We start from the raw sequence: 15,462 nt of genomic DNA, 5'->3' as shown, positions 1-15,462 counted from the left end.
GTAGTTCTTTATTTTCTGGATTCTGTCAAGTAACCAGTAGGTACGTTTATTTCGTATGGATTGCCAAGGATATTTTTTCTCCATTATAAACCAATCGTTGAGAAGTAAGGCGTTTCCTGTGGCGTTATTGCCCAATTGGATTGCGCAGAAATGACAGGGCGTGATCAACGTCCCCGTCAGTCATACTCAGAAAGGGGGGGGGGGGGGTTGAGAAAGAGGCAGGCTGGAGAAGCTCTTCAACAAGGCAAACAGCAGTGCTCTGCGAAAACGACTTATCTAGCCGTGTTCAACATCAACCTGGGACCGACGAGCGACGGTGAAACCTCCCCGAGTCACCATTTAAATGTTCCTTTGGATTACTAGCACACTTTCGTCGAAAAACGGACGCGATTCTCAACTTGACAGCGCAGGTAAGCTTGCTGTTGTTCGACAAAAGCCATCGCTATTTTGAACATATTTTACTAGCTCGCTGCGCTGCTTCCCAATCAGCCAGATTTCGTATTCGCTAACTTGTTCACTGGTGATGCGGGATGTCTTTGCACAATCCAGAAGGGAATGAATGAATCCACCGGGCTAATACCGAAAAACAACTCGGGTCAGATCGATCGCAAAGTTATGCGGTAAACAACAACCGTAAGGCAAGTCAAACGGTTCCTCCGGGGTTGAATAGTTCCAATGCTGCTGGGGGGGGGGGGGGGGGGGCAACAACCAGCGTTTGTGTTGTTGAGCGGAGGAATCCTCGTCGTCGAGTGCAGTCTCATAGGCGTCAAAGTGATTTTACACAACACTGTGGACGAACCTTGGCGTCGATGCAGTGATTAAACGTCTTTTTTTTCGTCGTGGTGAACTGTCAATTGCAGTGGATTAAGTGCCACACCAGTTCTTACTAAGTCGGTACATAATGGCCCATCTTGTATGTAAAGAGAAACGAAACTCCCACACCAGCCGTGTTCATAGATGCACAATGATGTGTTTCCCCATTGGGATTTTTCTCATTCGACGTGTTGTGTGCCCTTGGTGGTATTTTTTATAAAGCGGACTCGACATTCTTTAGAGACATTCGAGGCTCCGGTAATGCGTGCTGGCCGTTCACTCACTCACTTGTATCGGGTACTCGGAGCTGCTTGTCTGGGGCGGATGACTGACTCCGTGTTATCGGCTCTTCATCGAACAATACGACATGAATGTTTTTGCCGCTTACTACTCTGTCAAGTCGTTATGAGGCTGACCTTGTTGCGAACCGTTTGTCGGTCTTATTCCTTTGTCAGCGGTGAGTTGTGCGCACTGTGCAGACATGTCGATAAAAGCAGCTCATTCCGCGAAAGTCACTTTTTAATTAGATGCCTAGCCGCCCGCACTTAGACCAACTTGACACCTTTCGCGTCTCTTTTTCAAATGACACGTCTGTAAACGTTCGGCTCGGCGACAAACGAGTGTTATTCGGGCTCTGTTTTCGCCATCGAGCGTCTGCACTCTTCCCGAGTCGGGAAGAGAAAGGAAAAACGCGAACCACCACGGAGCACTTGGCATTTGAAAGCGTCATTCTTCATCTTTGTGTTCAATGGCTCGGCCTGATAAGATCGGGTTGATTGGATGCGCTGCTTGCGACCACGTCCAAATGAAGCGCTGTGGTTCTATGCTACTGTCAGCCACAGAAATGGCGTCATCCGCTGCTCTGGTGTTGCGAGTCGGTACGGTGCAGGCAGACTGTAAGCTGCCCCCACCGTGTGTGCGGTGCGTGTGTGTGTGTGTTTGCGTGCGAGCGAGCCTTAGCGAGAGTGAGAGAGCAAACGAGGGTGTGCGTGTCTATGAACGTGTGTTTGTTTGACTCAAACTACAGTACTGTACTACATTGTTGTTGCATTTGTGCAGACGAGTAGGTTATGTGTACCCTTCGCTACCACAACGCAAACTGACGGACTATAACACACAGGCTCCCACGACGCACACGCGCGCGCACACGCACACACACACACACCCGCGCGCGCGCATTATATAAACAGCTTTCGGTACGAGAGTGATCAGCCTGCCACGACTTAAATTGCAGCAGCAACATAGTAATGTTGAAGGGGGGGGGGGTGATGTGGTCCGGTCACTAACGCCCTCCCATTTTCTGTATTTGAAACCGAACCGAGTGCAAACGCAAATCTGGAGGAAGACGTGCACGCGAGGTGTTGGTGTGTTTGCATGCTGCCCAGGTTTTAGCCCGGCAGGAGTGACGTCATCACAAAACTCGCTGAAATTGTTATGCTTAACTAACATCGTTTGACATTTCTTACAGCCTCGGATCCGCTACACTGGTCACTTAAAGGACTCGTAGAGAGATGAAGGTAGGCTCTTCTAACTTTTTCTCGCATGTTTATTTCACTCTGGATGTATGTGATTGTATTCTCAGCCTTTTCTTGTGCATTATAACTACTGGACAACCAAGCCTTGTGCACTCGTGTTGTTACAGTGGAAGTTTCAGAGTCATACTGTGATGTTGCTACCCATGCCCTGTGATAGATTGGTAACCAATCCATGGTGTCCCCCACCTCTCGCCTAAAGTCAGCTGTGAAAGGCTCCCTTTTGATCCTAATGAGGATACAAGAGATTGGGAGGATGGATAAATTTCACACCCAAATGGGAATATTTTATTTATCCGGCTGTATATTTTTGTTGCACACCACAGAGAACCACGTAAAGAGAGATGTCAGAGTTATGAGCTGAGCTTGATTGTTGTTTCGGTGTCTTGCTCAAAGGAACATCGTCAGGGAGCAGACTAGTGTTTTCACCACTACCTGCAATTTCCTTTTGTCTGCGGTGGGACTTGATATGTGATAAACCAGTACTGGTTTTCCAAGCCCAAGTCCCAAATGAACGGAACGATCAGTTAATAATTTACATTTTAACATTGTTAACTCTGAGTAGATGGCACGGTGGCCAACAGCTTAACACGTCCCACTCTCAGTGGAGAGGTCCAGGGTTCGAATCTGGGTTCTGGTCTTTGCATGTTCTCCTCGTAACTGCGTGGGTTTTCTCAGGGTTCTCCGGTTTCTTCCTACATTCCAAAAACATGCATGGTAGGTTAATTGAACACTCTAAAATGTCCCCAGGTGTGATTGTGAGTGTGAAAGTTTGTTTGTCTGTTTGCCCTGCGATTGGCTGATGACCAGTTCAGGATGTATACTGCCTGCTGCCCAAAGACAGCTGGGATACGCTTCAGCATGCCCATGACCCTCCTGAGGATAAGTTATTTGGTTAATAGCTGGATGGATAACACTCAATATGAGCTAAACAAGGCTCTGATGCAACACGCGTGCACGCATAAACACACAAATAATTTATACACACAAATTCCCAAACCTGACTGATGTAGTGTGGTATGCATGCCAAGCCAGTAGTTGGTGATTTTTGTTGAAAGGCAACAGTTTTGTCTCGTTGGAAGATGCTTCAGGATTGCACTTCAGCTTGGTTCTCCCCTGGAGACCTCAAGTGTTGACGTTACTGAAAGCGATTATTTTGTGCATGACAGCCACCCTTAGCTTCAGTTAACGTTGATGTAATGCTGCAATGAAAAGCACCATTTAGGCGGAAAATGCCGAATTAAATTGTAATTCTTTTTTTTTCATTAATCTTTCTTTTTTTTAAATTTTTTAAATACAAGACTATCATGCATGCGTCACAGCACTTTTTTTTGCAGCTAATACCTGTGTGCATTACATCTGGACATGGTGTAATTCCTATTTGAGAGTTAGGCAATACAAAATGAGGACGTACTGTTTACTTATTATTCAGAACTTAAACACTCTCTCCCCGAACTGTAAACACCTGATAAGCTGACTGACTATTTGTCGTCTGTGTTAGACATTCGGTCGAATGTTGCTTTGGTTTTGCCCCATCTCACCAATCTGAGCAGCTCTACTACCTTGAAACAACATGGGAATGTAAATGCATCTCCCCGTGGTATTTCAGGTCTCTCTAACCTCTCGCTAGCTAACGCGGCTTGGAATTGAAGCGGATTTACATGGGACAGGAGATGTGAGCCAATTTCTTTTTTTCGTCAGTGAACGCTACAGGTTCTTGTTTGCTTTCAAAACTTAGCTTGTAGAAGACGTGTGCACATTTTCAGCATGACGTCCCTGATGCACTGATGAAAGGACACTTCCTCTCCTCTTTCATCTATAACTGCTTCAAACAACAAAGAGTATGCAGAAAAGTGGTTAAGATTGAATGACTTGTCTGTGTTTTATGTGTTGAGTTGTATTATTTTGTTATTATGTTATTATGACTTCAAGATGGTGCCGTGAGAGTGGCTGCCTTTCCAGCAGCTCCTATACTTTTTGTTCTTCTACTTTCTTCCTTTCATAACTTTGCTGCTGTAAATTTTTGGAATGTTTCCATTGTGAGACGAATAAAGGTTTTCTTATTCTTATTATTCTTATTCTAACCATTCAGACAAAGACAAATTCTGAGTGCTGAGTGCGTTGCATTGTGTAAGTCGTTATTCTTCTGATAATTCCTAGAATGTTTTGAGGTCTCACATGGTGTTGTGGTAATAACTGCAACGTTTTGTCCAATCTCAGAAGCCTACTTTTGAAAATATTGGCTTTTTCTTCTCCATTGACGATTCTAAAACTTGTGTGTGCAACAAAAAACAACAACATTTGAATCAGAAAATTGTTTTGAGATTTAAAAGATGTGAGTGCATCCAATCAAACTAAATCAATCATTCCACTGTCAAATATATCGAGATACGTATCAAATCATCTTTTATTGGGGAGAGATATCTGAGAAGGTAATGGCACCGTATTTTCACGACCATACGGCGCACCGTATTAAAAGGCAGTTATGGGTGCTGTTTCTGTATTCAACACAAACACAAGACTCCTTGTATTATTGGACTCAGGCATGGTAAAACGTATGGTAACTTAAGAAAATACGGTAGCATACATGCATGCTGGCATATGTTTTTCAAAAGGCAGCTGGAGGAAAACTGAGTTCAGTTGTACTATATTGAAGTATTTAACAATGTCACATTGTTTTTTTGATCAATCCTCATTCTCAAATCCATCGAAGTCTTAATCTTCTGTATCCAAAATGAAGAGCTGGGCCAGTTCTCCATTAAACACGCCAGGTTCCCTCTGTCCGCAACCAAATGTGAGTTAAAAAAATAATAATCCTATGCTTAGCAGATACCTGTCAACGCCAAGGAAAAGTTTGAGGTCTGAAGTAAATAATTTTGTTAAACCATCTGGCGTGCTGCATTATATTATTTTACGTCCGTTCATAATCTGATCAGTGTGTCATCACTTCATTATCCGTAAATATTGCTGATTGGATTATGATGATAACATGAACACAATAATTGTCAACATGCCATTTTACAAAAATGCACTTTAACATATATAACCCATTTAAAGTCATCCAATGTGCCCTCACCGAAGTGTGGTGATGTGGATTGACTACCATTTTGATACACGAGATCCCGTGTCAGCTTGTCTGTGATGAGAGAACGTGTGATAGACAAAAGAATGTGCAAAGTGATGAGTCATGTTAAAGTCAAGACAACTGCAAACATTCTTGAATGAGACAGAGAGAGGGAGAGAGAGAGATGAGAAGGATTATTTATATTAGTGGAGTTGATCGCTTGGGTATTTGTAATATGGCCCTCACGCTAACAGTCCGCAGGAACAGGTGGAACTCCTCCCCGGCTCATGCAATTAGATCACATTTTGCTTTTCATTACTAAAGGCAAATGAAGTCAGTTTTATCTAGAGATGATATGAAAAGCAGCAACTCATTTCCACGTAGGTGCTTATTAAATTTTCGCGCTATGAGAATCACTACTGACAAGTAACTACACTCATTTTGCTGTTGCCAGGATCCATCATACAGTATTTCTTCTCAGGGGAAAAAGGGAATGATTTTCCGAGGCTGCCGTATGTTGCAGAAGCATTGTCTGCAATGACAGGATTAAATTCTGAAAAGATGCAATTACAAATGCCTGTGTTTGTAAGTCAGACAAGCATCTTAAATCTTAGTTATTTCTTGTGACGTGTTACGACTATTAATACTACGACTACAAATGGCCTGGTTTTCCTTTCGATCATTACAATTTATTTAGTCACAAATGTGATTTAAACAAGGTTACACTATGCATTCTTTTCCCCTGCAGGCTTTAGTTTCCATGTCACTCTCAGGTGTTTTTGAACACCTCATGCTAGGTTCCATGTGGATGTGTTTAATCAAGCCTGTGTGCCTGCAGATTGTTTTCCACATCACTGGTAAAATACCAGAAGCCTTGAGTGTTTGGTAGCTGTTTGCATGACTCTGACTTTAGCATGCAGAGTGTAACAGGTTTACGGCATCAATACGGTGCAGTAACTCTTGTCACACAGACAGCATAATTGGGTTAAGTAGTTAACACTTACTTGGACCAGTATACCAAAAGATAGACTCAACCCACAGGAGAAAGCAGCGTTATGATAAAACAAGAAGTGGCAGAGGCAATGAGACACGAAGAGCAACTGTTAACACCGAGACCAACTGTTGGGTTTGAAGTTGTATTAAAACATTAAACAACAAAATGGATGCGGTGATGATCACTCCCCTATTTGTCATCAGTCTGCATATGCAATCAGATTTATATGAAGTACAAAGCCTGCAAACCTGTGCGAGCCTTCTTCCTACATTTCTTTTTCGCTGTTCGCTTAGTTACGGCACTTTCACTTCTCATTTCTTACACTGGTTTGCGAGCTTACAGGCAGTCAGAGTGATCAGTTGTCAAGACAGCCCCGCCAGAAACGCCCCCGTGATACCCCGACAACGGCTCCGACGTTGTGCCCTACACAAGCAGAAAGCGCACAGGCGCCCGGTCCAATTCCCGACTGCTGACGTCGGGCTGATGTGTAGAGCCCCAAATCCCTGTGCAACCACAACTAAGCCATGTTTTCCATCTAGTGGTGAATAGTGATAGTACAACTCAATACTACAAATTGGACCTGCGCTATTCATGGGGTTAGAGACTTGGTGTGTATTTGATGGCTTTTGAAAGGCTTGGTGTTACACCCGTAGCTGACAAGGGAGTGAACTAGCAAGAGGAAATTTCCACTGTCATGTAAACCTGATGTTAGAAAGAGTGATTGGTGCTGATGGCAGACAGATGTGATGTTTAGTTGAACGATGAGGGTAAAAGGCACTGAGGTGCTCTCAAAGAGGGTACCTCATTACGCTGTGCCATTGTGTGTGCTTTGTGGTCTCCTTAACAGGGGAGATGCATCCCATTAACCTGTAAACATTTTTTTCTTTTTTTGCTGCAAAAGGTGGGTGTTTTAGAGGGAGTTTTGGCATAGGCTGGCCGTTGTTATTTTCATTTTTTTCTGAATTTCAGGGTCCGCTGCCATCAGAATTCAGGTCGGATAAATAATTAACTAGCAAAGCACAAATCAAAGCTTTGGCTAACGGAAGCAGTGTGGTTATATTCAGCATGCGCTTATTGAGCAAATATTCAATGAATGTTTATTTTTATTTTTATTTATTATATACCCAGCAGCATGTGAACACTGCACAGACCAAGGGGCCATTCGTGCAAGACAATTTTCAGCTCGTTGACTTGGTTTGCTTTTGAGATGATTGTGACTGCTGGCAGAGCTCACAATTATCACGCTATTAAACCAGTGGTTGACAATCATCTACTAACATGTGAATTCCACTGAAAGAAAAGATTTTTTTAAAACAAATGTTGGATGCATTTAGAAAGTGGCACAAATGGATGTGATAGTTGGACATGTTTGTTCAAAACTAAGAGGTTTAAAAAAAAGTTGCAATAAATATTAGGTCACCCTGATATTTCCCCTAAAGGTGAAAATCTCACACCTTTTGCTAACAGTGTATGCAAATAACCTAATTAATATGCACATGTAAATATTGTCACTCTGTCTTCTCTATTGGAAACACAATCTAACCTCATAGCAGCCACTCAGCACCAAATGAGAACATACAAGTGAAATCAGAGTTCAAATCAACTCACTCTCGATTTTAACAGTCTCTACATATATTTTAAATGCATTACACATGAGTTGTCAGTTAAAAGGCCAATCTGAGCAATTTATACCAAAGATTTCATTCAGCACGAACATGGATAATAGCATTGACGTGGTGAGTTGCAAATTGGTCCCGCTTCATTGTTCCACCTTAGCCCACAGTTTCCAAAGGTGACAACTTGTTGTGAATGTATCTACAGAGACAAGAGCTTGTTGCCTGACAACCTGCAGCTAAAATAATAGGACAACAGAGAAGAAAATGTCTATGTGTCTCATCCCCCTTTACTGTATGATATTCTCAATCAAACACATTCAGCGGAATTAAGATTTAATTCATCGGGTATTTCACCCGATCTATTTTTGTCGACGGTTTCTGCATGTCACTTGTGTTTAGTGATGTCAAGGTCAAATTGCGAGTTCGGTTGCCCACTAACTCGAAATGGATCAACTTCACCTCTGTAATTGTCACACCACCCGAATTCTGACTCGTTACTAAACCCGCCACTAGTACCTTGTTAAAGATCCTGAAACAATACCAGTATATCAGTATGTCAGTCGAATCACAGATGACCACAAATGGAAGATATTAATGACAATTGGTATATTTATTCTCTCGTGATGAAGTTTAAAAAAAAAACAGCAGCTCAACTGTAAAACAATTTTGGAACAAAAATAAAATGATTTGAAGCCTTATTTAAAATATGGAAATAGCTTCTCAGAAGAATGATTTTTTCCCCCCACAAAATGTAGAAAACCAGCACACATTTCACTTGTTTGCTCTTTTATTGTTTGGACAGTTCATCGTTTCTCTCTGTAGAAAAGTTGAGATTGTGCTTATTCGAGCACAAATGTGTTAACACCCAGTCATTGGAGTGGCGACTGATTAAGTGCGCCGTATTTGTAGTGAAGTCCTAATTGCATTTTTTTGGTAATGTGTTTTTGTAATTGAAACAAATGAGACCAAGATAAATCATTTTCTAACATTGGTATCGTACTACCAATGAAAGTAAAACTCACAGAAATAACTTCAAATTAACAAAAGTAGTAATAAAGGGGCAAAACCCCCACTGAAAAATAGCCAATGAAACTTAAACATTGATTTTGAATTGTGGTTCAAGAAAATCATAAAACAAAGAAACTAATCAAACGTGCCTGAAAAAAAAAGATGGTAACCTTTAACTTAATAATTAGTTGCACAACTTTGTGCGGCAATCCCTGTCACAATAACAGAATCTCTGTTTCTGTTAATGAGACACACATAAACGGATATTTTGACCCACATGTCTTGAGCAAACGCTCCAGTTGTATCCGTCTGGAAGATGCCACGTTTCAGCTCCTACTACAGATGTCCAATGGTAATTATATCAGGGTTCATCAAAGCCCAAGTCAGAATGGTCAACGTTTTGCTTTTGCTTTAAGCCATTCTTGGGTATTTTTAGCTGTGTGTTTTGGGTCCATCCTCTGTTGGAAGATCCATGGCATGCATGCACTAAGCAGCACATCACTCCTCAAAATGCTGATATATAATAGTCTTGAGATTCCCAGAACATACAATAAACAAGGCGGGTTTTTTTCATGTGCCCAAAGGACTTTCTCCCAGAAGCTTTGTGGGTGGCTTGACACATTTTTTGCAAATTCCAGTCTTGCTTTTTTATGATTTCCTTTCAACGTTGATGCCCTTCCTGGTTGTCTCTCACAAAGTCAATTTTGGCTTTAAAAATGATAAATGGTGCGATCTGGCACCTTGACCTTGGAGTTCACTTTTATTGTTTTTTTTAATGGAGGTTTTCTACTGGGCTCTTGCGTTTACAATTCATATTATTCACCTCTTCAATTTGTCATTGTTCATTTTCCTCTTGTGGCACATCCTGGAAGGTTGGCTAGAGTCCAGTGGACTTCAAGCATCTGACCAATGTGCGCGACTGTCGTCGCAGGAACATCAAGCTGCTTGAAGATGTTCTCGTAGCCTTTCCTTTAACGTGGTTGCCAACAATGTTTGCATTCTAATTTCCTGTGACAACTCTCCTTAGCTTTTGTGATCTGTGTTCAGCGTGGTACACGGCTTGTCACCAAACAGCAAACATGACACCTTGTCACCCTTTAAATAGGCAGATGAAATTAGTGCAAGTTCAAAGACACATGTGATGCTAATTAGAGGACACACCTTCATTTAACATGTTTCTATTGCCAAGTTAGTTTCACTCTTTTCTAGGAGTACCATTGATTTTATCCATGCCCGTTCAAAGATCAAACAACCTTTTATTAGACCCACACTGTAGAATTTCGCATCATTTTAGCAGCAATAGTGGATGCGGGAAAAAAAAACATGCAAGAGAAGACATTTGTATAAGACGCACAACACACAAAATAAAAATCTCAACTATTGTTAGTCCATCAACAATTCCAATCGAGTCGATCCAACTCCCCAATGTTTCGGTTGTGGACTCTGACAGCTGCACGCAAGAAGTCGCAGCGGAATCTCTCAGTGCAAGTGTAAAAATCTGTCGCTGAAGGATCTGTGCATGCAGTGCTTTCAATGTCCTGGAGGAAGTGTTTAGGATTGTCCCGCACAGTTGACAGCTTTGCCACCATCCTCTTGTCACTATTGTGTCAGTTGAGTCCAGCGGGCAGACCAGGACAGAGCAGGCCCTCCTCACCTGTTTGTAAAACATCCTTATGTCCCTAGCAGGTATAATCGCCTGCCCAGCACTCCAAAGAAAAATGCCGCAGCAACCTCAGTGTCATGAAAGTTCTTCAGTTCTTTAGCTTCTTTTTCAAAATAATTGTTAAACCACAATTCAAAAGCATTTTTTTTAATTCTCATTGTTTTAGTTTTAAGTACATTTCCATTTATTAATACCGGTACCTGTGTCGGTTTTTCAAAACTAACCTGGTTGCGTAAATATGCACACCCTCAAACTAAATATGGCTTATATTCAGGGGTGCGCGGGTGCACCAAAAATATTAATGGCCCGCCTGATTGCATTTTTCATGTTGTCTTTCGCGTGAGCGCATCGGTGCTGCGTTGCTCACGAACGACTCGTTCAAACGAACAAACTGAATTGGATCATTTCATGAGTTGTTCGGTTCCTTTCTCAGTTCAGTTGAGCCCGGCCGTGACCTTGTGCCGCATGAGAATCTACCCTGCATATGTTGTGAGGGGGCTCGCTTTGTGGGTGTCTTGGTCTTGCTGCCCAAGTAGCTTCAATGACCCACCAAAATATCCCTTTATGTGAAACTACTTCGACTATACGTACAACTATCGTTTCCTTAATCCCCAGGCTTTTTCAGCTCTTGTTTCGTTAGACCTGCAACTCCTCCCTTAATATGAGCTCCCCAGGTTCCAATAAACTAAAACTATATCAAGACTTACTGCGTATAGCAGATAGGGTGGGCAGCGCCAAACAGACAGCTCAATAATTTATGTCCAATAATGCTACAGCGACAAATCCACGGTACATCAATGCAGATTCATTTATAGGTATATTTATATCTCCGTGTTGCTTTCTAGGGAGAGTGCTTATTTCCACAGTAGCAACAGGAGATTCTAAACATTAAAAGCTCTCAGAAAGAGTAGGGAAGTCCATGGCCGTCTATCACTGTTCAGCCCGCCTGCCAAACAGTGGTGTCCAAAAGCATCAACTTCCTTCACCCACTCTGTGTTTTCTCTGCATCGACCTTTCAGTGTAGGAGATAATCATGTAGTGATGGCTGAATGCTAGTGGGTTGCTTTACAATGAGCTTCTCCCTTTGTAGTCTCAGAGCAGAAACGTAGTGGCCTTTTTACTTGCTTCCTAAGTGGCTTCTTTTCAAATACCCACAACAGATGGTATGCATTTTCCACGGATGAATCGCCGAGCTGGGGTGGGTTTTCTGTTGCTACCCTTGACGAAGCAAAGCATGTATGTGTGCCTTTCTACGTGAATACACCTGTCACTAAAGTGAATATTAAATGGTTGGCGTTGGATTGACTAATTCTTCTGTGTTGTTTTCGTTCTTGTGTCAGACTCTGGAGGAGCCCCCTTACTTGACAGTAGGGACTGATGTGAGTGCCAAGTACCGAGGGGCTTTCTGCGAGGCCAAGATTAAGACGGCAAAGCGTCTGGTCAAAGCGAAGGTAAGCCCCCTTTCAATGTGCTTCATGATCAGATATGATCAATATTTTGTCTTTCCCTGCTGTACATGTTTCAATGGAAAAACATTGCTAGATAACCTTGCTGGTTTTGGAAGCTTATGGTGAGCTTTTCCCATTGGACTGATGACCAATGATATGAAGCTATTGTGCTGAATGTTGACAAAAAGCTTTCACTTGCTTGTGGTGTTCATCTAGTAAGTCCTTGAGCCCAGCTCAAAAAGACGCAAGGTCTCCTCTAGCCCACCAGGTACCCATTTAGGCCTCAGGCATCCATTTTACCCACACCCTCCTCCGAATATGACAGCTCCAATGTTGTTCCCCCATTGGGTTCACGCTTTGCTGATAAAGGCTTTGCAAGACATGCACTGTACTGCATCATTCCCCCGGTAGAGCTGAGCATCTGGTTAATATAATTGAGGAGGGGCTGCTCACTTGTTCTTCCTGCAATGGCGGCATAATGGATTATACTACTGGGCAGTGACCAGCAGAGAGCCATCTACAGTAATCCAGACCCCCAACGCGTTTGCTGTCCATATGGTCTGTATGGGCTGTGTTCTAGTTATGCACACAAACTGGGTGAACTTGTTGACATCTTGTTTCGTCATCCAGTTAACCGCTCGAACCTGCAGCTCTGGATCATTACAAGGGAGCGTTTTCACTCGCCTTACTTTCACTTTGCTGTGTTTACATGTTTTCAAAAACAAAAAGCGGGCTGTACTTTCTTTTGGTTTCATTCAAGTCATTCCATTAATTTTAATGGAAAGTCACGTAGCTTCCGGCCGCTTTCTCTGCACATTCTTTATTTCACTTCTTCTTTGGTTTAAATGTTAGGGCTAAGTTGATTTGAAAATAGTGTTTTACGATCATTTGTTAAAAATTGGGTGAGTTTAAATCGGGTGTTCATATTCGATCAAAGAAATGTATTCATATGCCTCCCTGGACACCTCGTACTCGTGGTCACAACACAGTGGTGTAAAATGAAACAAATGAGGCAGTAACAGTTTGTGTGTGAGTGCTTTTCATGTTAATTGGCTGAGTTTGTTTCTACTGTAGTTGGATATAAAGTCGACATGTTTTATTAACATGTACGCATGCGTTTGAATGTTCTACTCTGATGAATTCAAACTTACCTCATTAATCTCTATCTGCTTGTGTAAGACGTTGATGGTTACAGCATCTGGCACGAGGTCCTTCGAGTCATTTGAGTGAAAGATTTGTGTGACATTTATTTTTATGATGCTGCGCTCCGCACTTGAAGACTTGTAAAAAGTTGGTTGTCCCCACACTGATTTTACCTACTGTGAAATGATAAGTACACTTCACACCCTATGAGCAAGGGCAGAAACTGCAGCACGTTGCTGAATTTAGAGGCCTCATTTATTCTTTGTATTACATTTTGAGCCCGTATCAGTAAGCATGTCACGGAATGTAAATGTACCGAATGCAGTTATATTAACTTAATGAACATTTCATAAACATTCCCCTTTCGGGACGTCGGCTGAGAATATCAATGAAATAATCCCATGAGTGAAATGGCCCTCGTTAATTTAAACTTTTGAGTGAGGTTGAAAAGTAACCGGCGGCACGGGGGTCGACTGATTCGCACGCCCGCCTAACAGTGCAGAGGTGCAGGGTTCAATTCCGGCTCCGGCTTTCCTGTGTGGTTTTGCATGTTCTCCCTGTGTCTGCGTGGGTTTTCTCCGGGTACTCCGTTTTCCTCCCACATTCCAAAACATGCATGGCAGGTTGATAGAACATTTTAAATGGTCCGTAGGCGTGAGTGTAAGCACGAATAGTTGTTCGTCTGTGTGCGCTCTGTGATTGGCAACCAGTTCAGGGTGTACCCCGCCTACTACCCGAAGACGGCTGGGAAGACCCTTGTTAGGATAAGCGGATCAGAAAATGGATAGATTGATAGATGGTTTCAAAAATGTCCCCCCCTTTTTTTTTTTCTCAACAACGGACACTGCAGCGTGCTATTGTAGCACAGGTGGACATGGACCACTGAGCGCTTGAGGGCTGCTTCAAAATAATCGGTGTCCCTCAAACAAATGGCCCCAGCACACAAGCTATGAGTCCTTCATTTTCCTATGCAAGTTTTAACAAACGAATGCTTTAACATAAAAGTCACATTCTTATTGGAACTTTTAACGTCAAGTATGTTTCCTGTAAAAGAAAGTGAATCCCTTTACAGAGTACATGCACATCATGGCGCATGGTCAGGATGGTACCACCTCTGCCTCGATTTGAGCCAGAAAAGCTCTGAATTGCACGGCCAGGAGTCATGCACTTGCCCGCATATTATTAAAAGAACATGTCTAGGAGGCGGCTGCATGTTTGTCAATGTGCAGTGACTGACTTTGCTTGAGTACCCAGCGGAGCCAAAGATGTCAGTAGGAAGTAATACCAGCTTATGAGACGAGTCAGGTGTTATTGATGTTCTCTCTGCAGAGAGGTGGAGACCTCATGCCCTTCCAGGTGTTAAAAGGTCTTCCCATATTACAGGAGAAGGAATGTGATTCTCTCCATATGTGATGAAACACAGCCGCGGGAAGCTTTTGGTTGCACTTGAAATGCACCGGGAATATTGTCAGTCTGTTTACTTGAGGCTTGTTTTGTGATGTTTTTATGTTTCTTTGTTTTTTTTCAACACACTACACTTGGAATTGTGAGTAGGTTCCACTGAAACAGTGTGGGCACATTATCATGGATCAGTAGGCTTTTGTCTTACGTAAAGAATTGCATTTTTCAGTTGGCCTTTTATCTGCCTGACTGTACGTATTGGTATTAGTGCCGTTTTTTTTCTTTCGTAGCATGGCTCCACAAATCATTCTGTCGCAGAGATAACTGATGCCAAATATGAGAGTGTGACACCCTGAGCTTGACCACATTTGTTGTCATTAGTTTTGTGTCAAAGAAAAAAAGATCAAGAGCTAATCGTGGGGTTTCTTTCGCAATGTAAATATCGACCAAAATGAGCTGAAGAAAAGTATCTCTACACGCCCAACACCACTTGGAGGTCGTTACTGAGTTGGGCTGTTGCTGCTGCTGTTGTTGTGCCACAGTAGAATTGTATTAAATACAGTGATACTAACAAATTTTAGGAATAAATAACTCTGAGGAACTAAAGCAGGGATTATTATTCAGTGAAGACAAAAACTACAAAAAAAAAAATATCTGAGTAGTTATTCCAAGAGTTATTGAAGTTTCATTCAGGTCATATCAGTAATTTGATCTTGAGGAACCTGTGTTGCACTAAAAGCTTCCAGTGTTTGAACTAGAATCGTATGAGATATACGATTC

The 15,462-nt window shown here is 42.3% G+C and overlaps 1 protein-coding gene across 3 annotated transcripts in view; it reads left to right on the top strand.

Moving 5' to 3' along the window:
* The first annotated feature begins 217 nt into the window (after positions 1-217).
* arid4b (AT-rich interaction domain 4B) overlaps positions 218-15,462 on the top strand; it is a 35,255-nt gene continuing 20,010 nt past the window's right edge. For all 3 annotated transcript variants that reach the window (XM_086121834.1, XM_086121833.1, XM_086121832.1), the window contains exons 1-3: positions 218-410; positions 2,282-2,330; positions 12,031-12,141. In XM_086121834.1, coding sequence (XP_085977960.1) covers positions 2,325-2,330; positions 12,031-12,141 — 117 coding nt within the window. In that variant the 5' untranslated portion in view covers positions 218-410; positions 2,282-2,324. The remainder of the gene's footprint in view (positions 411-2,281; positions 2,331-12,030; positions 12,142-15,462) is intronic.

Source organism: Hippocampus guttulatus, chromosome 10 (genome assembly GCF_054856545.1).
Source record: "Hippocampus guttulatus isolate MCC_2025c chromosome 10, RoL_Hgut_1.0, whole genome shotgun sequence".
In the NCBI taxonomy this organism is placed as follows: Eukaryota; Metazoa; Chordata; class Actinopteri; order Syngnathiformes; family Syngnathidae; genus Hippocampus; species Hippocampus guttulatus.
This window is presented reverse-complemented; position numbering and strand designations above follow the sequence as displayed.